Genomic DNA, 9,768 nt, shown 5'->3' with positions numbered 1-9,768 from the left:
TTACAATTCAAAGCATGTACTCATGCTTATGTACATTACAACCTTAGCATGTAATCATGCTTGCATTATGCTCCATTATGCTTCATTATACTCCTTGTACACCTTGTTCATCAAACTTCTTTGCTTCAAGGCTTGCAATAGTCATCCAATCAAAGAGAAGCAATACAATGCCCTTACCAAGGCCTGACCAATGCAAGAGGCATTGAAAACTACATATTGTTCTCTAGTTCAATCCAACTGTTGATCCCTTTTGCATGTATAGGGAAAAATTGATTGGAGAATTATGTGGGAATGATAGAGAAAAAGTAAAGGCTCAAGGGAATGCAAGCTATATGCATGGAAGTGATGAGAATCCCATGATATGCAAGAATCTACCCTAAACCCTGTTTCTTTTCAAAACCCTAAAAATTATGATCATTATTGAAAATCATTGATATGAGAGGGTAGAGGAGAGATAGAAGAAGGGAATTAACACCTTGGATCACAAAAGATTTGAGAAGAAACCCTAATTTTCAAGAAAGCCCCAAATCAATCAAAGAGGCAAAGAAACCCTGATGGTAATTTTTTGAATAGAATGGACTGAAACCCTAATTTCCCATGGACTCCAAAAATCTATAAATGATGGAGAAATTGAAGCATTGTAGTAATGGAAGCTTTAAACACACCTTGTAAAGCTTAAGCACGTGTTATAGCCATCATTTGAGCTACGATTTTGGACCTCCATCCTCCCACGAATAGCGCGCGGCCACTAGTAGTCTAATGGCAAAAATCGCGATTACCATGGTTAATAGTAGACTACTCCCCTTGAAGCTTGTAAGGTGGCTAATACAATAGAAAAAGCAATGGTAGGGATTTTGGTTCATGCAGAGGATTCTAAAGCCATCAAGGATCAAGCAAAAGAGGGAAGGAAAGAGAAAATGCTTTGATTAAGAAACTAATCAAGATTAGCAAAAAGTTTTTTCCCAATTTTGGTCTCGGTCCCAAAATTCAAAACTTAGCTCAAAACCCATACAACACCCTTAGAACTTGATCAATTAAGGTTAAATTTTCAATGTCCACCCTCTTCCCCATCAACATCAAGAAAATACATGGAAAATAACATGCAAAAATCAAGAAAATTGTCAAAATCATATGTAAATTTCTACTTTCTTGTAAATTTCTTACTCAAATGCATAAGAAAGCTCCCAATAATCAAAATCAAGGCTCTAATACCAATTGAAATGGAATAAGACCAAGATTCAATAACACATGACCAAGATTCAAGAAACATGAGAAATTCATGGAATTATCAAGAAAGTAGAGTAAATCCATATACACAAGTAGTAAAGAAAGGTATGTGCATAGGCCTAAGTGATTTAACCTTAGAGCACCATGAGGATGGCTATCAAGCTTGCCATGAGCCCTAGACCATGGAAGGCCATCTTCAAGAAAGGAGCCAAGGTTTCATATAATGTCCAAGATACAAAATGACTAAAAGGTTCCTATAATGAACCCAAGGCCCATTATTTACATATTTTTGGACCTTAGTCTTGCCACACTACAGACTGGTAAAAAATTAGAGAGAGAGAGAGAGAGAGAGAGAGAGAGAGAGAGAGGGTGGGTGAGAGATATTGAAACTTGAGGATCCAAGCCCCCATGGTGATGGTGATGGTGATGGTGATGGTGATGGTGATTTCATCCTATAATTATAATGTGATTAATGCTAAGCTAAGCTAAGGTTGATGATACCTAAGTACAATTATAATGATGAATAAACTAAACTAATTAAGCTTTAGACTTAAGCACAATTAGGTTACAAGATTAAAACTTGTACTCATAAAGAGACTTGAGAGCTTGCTACATTTGATTGCTTTGAAAGTGACTCCTTTTATATGAGATAGGTTAACAAGCTTGCTTTGAGCTGACTTGGCACTCTAGCATCACTTATTTCAACACCCCCCTTTGATGCTAGAGTGGGTACAAGTATAAGGCTTTCACTCTTCCTCTCTCTCCCCTTGTGCTTGGCTATTGGGGCCCTTGTGCTACTTTGGCACTATAGCTCCTGTGGTTACAAAATTTTAGCTTGAGTGCATCATATGGCCTCAAAGGCTGATTATAATACTTTTTGTAGAAATAAGAGAGGTGAGGAACACCCCTCAAAGGCTGATTATAACACTTAAGAGGGGTGAGGAACACCATGGTTCTTTCTCTAGAAGAGTCTTTCTTTGTCTCTTCATCTGTAGCATCTTTGACCTCGATGTAGTTTACTTAATTCTTTTGATGGTAGTAATCTTCTTTAAGGTGAGCAACTTTTTCGCATAAATCACACACAAGCTTTGGTTTGTGTTTGTTGTTGTGACATTCGTTCTTTGTGTGACCAAGTTCCACAATGATAGCATCTTGGAAGTAAATAGGTTGATTGATTGTTCCTTTGAAAGTTTTCACTCTTTGCATAAAGTGCTTATACACTTGACTGCTATGAGGTGAATGTTTTTTAATCCTTGAATTTTGATTCATGCTCAAGCAAAGATGATTCTATGTCTTGAAGCTTAGTGTTAGGCATATTTTTAAGTGTTGCCACCACAAGTGATTCTATGTCTTGAAGCTTAGTGTTAGGCATATTTTTAAGTGTGGATATCCACCATAAGTGATTCATATGATTCTTTATCAACACTTTTTAATAGTACAACAATAGACTCATCTTCTTCAATAACTTTCTTCAAGGTACTTAGTTGTTGCTTGACACCTTTGAACTTGCTAATGTGTTGTACCATGCTCTCTATGTCCTTCTTCTCAAGCTTGTAGAATTGCATGAGGAGGTTAATCTTGGAGCTCTTTGAGTCGGTGCCAAAAATCTTATTAAGCTCCTACCATGCCAATTTTGGCATCCTTGATACGACAATGTGGCTAATCACATCATCATTGAGGTTTTGAGCAATAATGCCTAATGTTTTGTTGTTTTCTCGGCGGGGGGTTTCACCTAAAAATATGTAAGTATACCACGTGAGTTCAAATGAAGGGGTTTTTTAACTCAAAATTTTAAGGTAAATTTAGAGAAATACATTTATAAAGGGTTTTTTTTAAATTGATTTTGAAAAAGAAAACCCGTAAGTCTAAAAAGAAAAAGGGGTCATTTTATTCATGAAAAATTCATAAGTAAGGGGTTTTTCAAATACCCCTTGAATGCATGTGATATATAGGGTATCCCCCTTGAGGTGTACCCCCCTGAATGCACGTGATATATAGGGTTTCTTAGTAGTATGCCCCCTTAAGGTTATTTTCAAGTGGCTCAATCTCCACTTATTCATCCTCAATTAGGTGCCAAAGCCCCATTATGCATAAGCAAGTACATGGTCTTACTTTAAACACATATACACATATATTTCTAATTAATATTAAATTTTAATACGTGGGGATGCATGATGAGGTATGTTCACTGTTAAATAAGTGTATCTTACATACAATGTCTTTTGTCTTCTCTTTTGTATACATATGTGTGTGCACATACACACGTATATAATTGTGTAATGTCTTCACGCGTGCATGTATCATGCAAGTGTCTTGATTGTATGTATGTGTTAGTGTGTATTTGTTGTGTGTGTGTGTACATGGTGTGTATGTTTTTATTTATGTGTATCTGTTTTTATTTATGTGTATCCATAGCGAGTGTTTGTATATACGTGTGTGAGAGTATGTGAATATACTCATGTGTACATTTATGTGTATGCATGTGCAAGTGCAGGTGAATATATGTGTGTGAGTGTGTACATATCCATGTGTGTACACATGTACTTGTGTATGTGAGTGTATTCATATGCTTGTGTGCATGTATACACATGTGTATATGTGCAAGCTTGAGTATGTGTGCAAGTGTATGTTTGTTTGTATGCGTGTGTGCACGTATCATGTGCTTGTGTCTGTCGTGTATGTGTGTGTGAACATACATGTGCACATCGACATACATATAAATCTATTTATATATACATGCTTACATACCTATAGATACCTATACATACATAATATATATACATGTGTGCATGTATATTTTCTTTTTCACACATGCACATAATATATATGTGTGTGTATGTGTGCAAGTGTGCATATCTCTATATATTGCACGTGTGTCCATGCGTACGAGTGTGTGTTTGTATACATGTGTATGTATCATGTGCTTGTGTCTTTGTGTTGTGTATGTGCACGCATGAACATACATGTGTGTGCATGGACATACATATAAATCTATTTAATATACATGCTTACATACCTATAGATACACATACATACATAATATATATGTGTGTGTATATTCTCTCTTTTACACATGCACATAATATAATATTAGAAGATATATGTGTGAGAGGGGTAGGCAATATGCTTTCTAATGTAATTTATATATATATAAAAACTCATTCAATTGAGTAAATGGTTTGATGGTGACAACTAATTGTGAGTCCCAATGCATCTAAGCCTATGGGAAAAAAACCCTCAAACACTTGTCTTCTCTTCTCCTTTCTCCTTTTAAAAAATTATCCCTCTCCTTTCTCCCAGTAAAAGGGTGAGCACCCTTCCTTTATTTTGATGCCTACTTTGGAACCTTGGTTTTCATTAACAAATGTCTTTTATTTTATGAAATAATATTCCAAACGGTGCCACTGGCTTGCGCTAAGTTCCGCATATGCTGTTCATGAATATACACGTGTCAGAATTCAAGAAATGTAACGGCTAGTAGAGTGAAGACCGTTGCGAAGAAGCAAACGGGTCGTGCGATGAACAAAAACAAAATACAAGTTGTGGAATTCCAATAGCGTGACTTTTTTTAATTGAGAGAGCTCTTTCTCGGAGGAGTGCATATTGTAGAGCCGGCTGCAGGCCATTACTTTGGCAATACTGTGCACACAATCATCATAACCCACTCCATCCAGCTTTGCAAACCCAACTCAGAGAACACACCCCCTTCCTGCACCGCAACACGCTCCTCCTCTTCTACTTCTTCATCATCATCATCAATACCGCAGGTGAACTCTCTGTGCTTCTGTTCATTCGGGTTTTGAATGACTTTTATTTTACAATTAGTAGGTTTTATCTCCATAGATGCCCACTTTTTCTTGATGATCCATTTCTGCGCCTGCACGAGAAATGGTTTTAGATCAACGGAAGCCATAGCTAGCTGACTCCCGAAAGTGCTCACAAAGCTCATGCTACAGGCAGACTAAATGACGAAGTCAACCTGACATTAGATCGGCCAAAACCTACGCCGATGCAACAGCTTTCTCCCCACAGCCCTTACTTTAAGTTCTAAGAGTCTAATGTAAGTAAACTAATGCAAGCACAGCTACTGTTTTTTCACCGAATTGCTGCGGGTGTGATGAGTGATCATCATGCTTTGGTCTCATTACTCTGATTTGATGGGCCCAACGTGTGTACAAAGTGTGCTCTTTGTCTACCTTCCTGTTTCTTTTTGAAGATGGAGTTTTGTCGCTAGCAGCAGTGCAGCACCACTTTTCTTTTCCCTCTCACATCTGTTCCCGTAAACCCAAACACACCAGCCAAGAATTTTACCGTTGGCGCAGTATGCAGAGCAGATTTTGTTTCTGCCCCAAATGGTCTCTCTTCCTCGGCCAACAACTCACGATTTTCGATCTGAGTGGATGAAATTGCGACTATAGAGACGCCATAACCCATGATTTTCGATCTGCGTGGCTGAAACTATTGCGAGCATATAGAGACGCCATGCCATATCCCTAAGCCAGCTTTTGTGTTTATAGTACCTAGGTGCCTGATCATGCATGCAGTGCAGTTCTTTTCAATGCAAATCGATTAATCGTTACGTTTTGCAATGCATCCAAAGTTTGTGCATCGATATCGATGACACTGAATTGGCCAGTGAAGGTCTGAGATTGTGTCTCTCCCCTTTTGCAGCTGGATCAACAGGCTCTTGTGTAGAAAATGCTCGATCTGGAGGTAGAATAGCTGATTTGCATTGTAAAAAAACAAGCGCAAGGGAAGTCTTTGCAGTTTGCATACCAGAGTGCCGCCATCTTGAGATGAAGGGCTCGGCCAGACGCCAGGTGAAAACGCCAGTAGGAAACAAGACCAAAAGAGGGGCTGAACTTGAAGGCACACCGAAAACACCACGCCCATTCGAGTTAAGCCCTGTGAGATCTGCCTGTGTAGATGGTTCTACTCAGGAGCAAGAAGACCGCAGGCTTCAGCCGAAAAGCAGGAGGCTGTTGCACTGGAACAACATAGGAAAGCAGGGGTTCGCCAGAAATGAGGATTCGCTTGAGAATCCCTTGACTCCAAGTCAACAACAGGAGAACTTCAGAGGGCCAGGAGAAGCCAAAGCCGCCGATCTTGTTGCTGCCCTCTCCCCCATCTGTGTCAATGCGATCCCTGCTGACATCGATCAACAAGGGGAGCGCAAGGCTGGCATGAAGAAGCAAACGGAGCTTCCCTCAAAGCTGTTGTCACAGCAGAATTCCTCACCAAAGATAGAGGGGTGCGATGCTGCTCCATGGAGGAGAGGCCATGGCAAAGCCCTAGGTGAGTTTGCTGCAAACCTTGATTTTTGGGGTGATAAGAGAATTCAGCCCCTTTGCCAACGCATTGCTGTGTTGATTCATTAAACTTTATCTATGTCTACAGATGCAGAACGGTGGAAGAAGGCCAATATACAGCAGGAAGATGCAGGATCGATGGAGGGTAAGTATCGTTTCCGCATCCATTTCTTCTTGATTGGGAGTCGTTGTGCTTTGCATTGTGCAGTAACCAGGGACAATTTGTTGTTTGGTGCAGGTTCATGCCCATCTTCTCCAGATTGCCGAGCCTCGCCTTCCTCTGTTCGAGGTCCTGCGAAGCGAGTTTTCTTCTGGAGCAACGCTGCTTTCACCCAGAGATCTGTCCTCAGCGAGACGATCTGCGAAAGCAAGGACACAGCTTCGTCTAGCGGCTGCTCTTCGTTGTCCACGGGCTCTCAACAGGATGCAGAATTTGCAGAGCCATCAGTTTGTCAAGCAACGGGAACAGATACACAGGTTTATCCCTTGGACGCTGAGTCCTGCCCCGTTACTGAAGATAGTGGAAGCAGCCATGGCGATGGTAGCTCCAAGAAACACTGCAATGTACAAGAAAATGTAATCGTTTCACAGCCGCCTGATGATCGAGGCCTTACCATCCAGGAAAGCTATTCAGAACTTCGAATTCTAGGTCAGCTCGGATTTGCAAAGCACGAAATGAAAGAAGAAAACTTTTGGAGCGGAGGCCGCGACTTGGCAGAGAACTGTTCCGTGGCAATGAAGGATCTGTTTCGAAGCGATGAGTCGGCACGAGATCAAGCACAGGATGGCAAAAAAACGGCAGCAGAAAGAGACGCTGATGGTGTCGGAGATTTGCAATCTGGCTACGATGCCGGAAAGCCGACAGATCAAGACAGAGATTCCAAGACGACTGATAAATCAGGGAAAAGTGGCCAGGGATATGGAGAAAACAAGAGCGGGACGAATGGCAAGAAGCTGGAGATCGGCATGGACGAGATCGAACAGGAGATAAAGCGTTTGACGCTGAGGCTTACGGAGTTGCAGTTGCAGAAGCGAAAGCGGGAGGAAGAGATGATGAAAAGGCAAGAAGAGGAGGAAAGGGGTAAGAAAGCGGCGGCAGAAAGAGGGAGGAAGGAAAGGCCCGTGGCGGCGAAGCTTCTGCAACGACAAGCCCAGCGAGCAGCAGCTGAAGCTGGAAGAGGCGGAGGAGGGAGCATCCGTGGCAGCACAGCTGTGCTACAGAGCCCGCGGTTACAGCCACAGAAAAGCTTTCGGACAGCCTCAAAATTCATAGAAGAAAGCCCGCTGGCACCGACGGCCAAAAGAGTGGCACCGGTAGGAAGCGTAAGCAAACTGTCGGAGCTACGTAGATCCGTATCGTCAGCAAAAAGAGCGGAGAGCGGCGGCAGCAGCGACGCCGATGCCGAACGCGCCAAGGCCTTCAGGCGATTGAGCTTGAGCAGCGCCGCAGCGGTGACGACGGCAAGCGGACAACACGAGCAGCAGCAACAGCGATCTCTCAATCCCAAAGGCACGCCTGCAAGGATGGTGTCAAGCCGATATGGCCGAGCCACCACCCCGGACGCCTGCCGCCCATCAGGCCACCACTCTTCTGCTTCCGTTTGCAAGAAGCGAGATCGAGCTTCCTCCGCCACTTCCTCACCACTGCCACAGCATACAGCAGCAACGTTTGTCGCCAGCCCCCTTAAGAAGATTACCACCGTTCGTCGCGGTTACCCTTCCCGATCGGGCTTCGTTACTCCGACAAAAGATCGCCTCAAAGCCACCCCAACGACTGCCGTCCCGTCCTCCAGCAGCGCCAACCCCCCACCCTCCGCCGGCAAAGTTAGCCTCTGCTCCGCCAAGTCCTACCGCCTCGACAGCCCCAAATCCACAGCAGCCCTGTACCAATGCCTGGAATCCCTCGTGGAAGACAGCAAGCACTTCTTTAAGCGCCTCTCTCCAGCCCGTACAGCCACCCCACACAACCACCAAGTTATGCTGCAGCTGGGGGGTAACGCTACCACATCTACAGCTCCCCTTCCAGCTGGCTTGGCACAACGCGGAGGCTCGTTCAAACTTCAGCGGGCCGTTGATGAGCGAGGCGCCCTGCCAACCATTAACACCTGCCGGCTTGCCGCACTTAGCCCCCGTGACTCCGGATGTGTGAAGAGGGAGTCCGACAGGCAGAAGAAACAATTTTTCTTTGCAAAGGAAGAGCCCTAATCATATTCACGTATCCTAGCTCCTTCTGTGGCAATTATTATATTAGCTTTGCCTCTTGATGATAGAACTCCTCAATTAATAGAAGATGATTGAGAAGTTAAAGTTGAAAATTTGCAGAGGAGTCAAATCTCGAAGTGATGGCATCTACAGTGTGAGAGTCAAGAGGCTCATCACGTCAGTTGGAATTGTGTCAAGCATCCAATGGTGGTAATTTTGTAATTTCATATAAATGCAATTTTTGTCTTGTTGTCTTGCTTCTTATCTTGCTTGGATTTATGGAACTCGGTAATTTTGCAATTGCATTTTTTTTTTCTTGTTGTCAAGTGAAAGTTGATTTCTTATCCCACTTGGATTTATGAGACTTGAAAGTCTAGTCCACGTAAGCCTTGCAAGGGTATGCAGTTTTGTGGTAATTTTGTATAATTTTTTGCGTTGTTGTCGAGTGACAATTGATTTTTTTATCTCGCTTGGATTTATGGGACTTGAATTGGCAGTGGTCCCTAAGGATATAGGCTCTAGTGGTATGGCACGCAAGGGATAATTGGATAGGCGGTCTTGCTCCCTTAGGATAGGCTCTGGTTGTATGGGACACCAGGGCTAATTGGCTTGGTTTGTAGGCAGTGGAACCTAAGGCCCTAGCTCGAGGGAGGTGAACTTGCTGACACCCTTCTATATGTTCTAACCCTGTGTATTTAGCTTATGTATCAGGTAGTCCTATGGGGGCTTTAGAGTTGGTATTAGAGCCTGCCTGATCCCGAAAGCAGAGAAGCTTCATAAGGTTTGTGTGTCTATCATGTGATGTTTTGGTTACACATTGTCTAGGTGTCTCTTGATCACCATGTTTTGGTTTGATTAACAAATTTGGTAAGTGTTATGTTGTTAAGGTTGCATGATGGAACTTGCGAGAGAGAGAGAGAGAGAGAGAGAGAGAGAGAGAGAGAGAGACGGGCATGTGTAAATGTGGAGTCTAATATCCTAGAAGCCCCAAAACCCTTGTCCCTTTTGGTCTTTGCTATGCTATAGTGCA

At 42.8% G+C, this 9,768-nt stretch overlaps 1 protein-coding gene across 5 annotated transcripts; it reads left to right on the top strand.

Annotated features, from left to right (window-relative positions):
• The first annotated feature begins 4,646 nt into the window (after positions 1-4,646).
• On the top strand, positions 4,647-8,999 carry LOC147632870 (uncharacterized). 5 transcript variants are annotated; one of them, XM_086807774.1, is made up of 4 exons: positions 4,648-4,994; positions 5,899-6,522; positions 6,625-6,681; positions 6,775-8,999. In XM_086807774.1, the coding sequence occupies exons 2-4, from the start codon at positions 6,024-6,026 to the stop codon at positions 8,739-8,741; spliced, it is 2,523 nt and encodes an 840-aa protein (XP_086663900.1). In that variant the 5' UTR covers positions 4,648-4,994; positions 5,899-6,023; the 3' UTR covers positions 8,742-8,999. The 5 variants fall into 5 exon arrangements, with proteins under 5 accessions (XP_086663899.1, XP_086663898.1, XP_086663900.1 ...); XM_086807773.1 differs by having other exon boundaries at positions 4,647-4,994; positions 5,911-6,522; positions 6,625-8,999; XM_086807772.1 differs by having other exon boundaries at positions 4,647-4,994; positions 6,625-8,999.
• The last annotated feature ends 769 nt before the right edge of the window (positions 9,000-9,768 follow it).

This window comes from Cibotium barometz, chromosome 13, assembly GCF_041138505.1.
Source record: "Cibotium barometz isolate CiBa-2024 chromosome 13, ASM4113850v1, whole genome shotgun sequence".
NCBI lineage: Eukaryota > Viridiplantae > Streptophyta > Polypodiopsida > Cyatheales > Cibotiaceae > Cibotium > Cibotium barometz.
The sequence above is the reverse complement of the archived record's forward strand: the minus strand, read 5'-3'. Positions and strand labels throughout refer to the sequence as shown.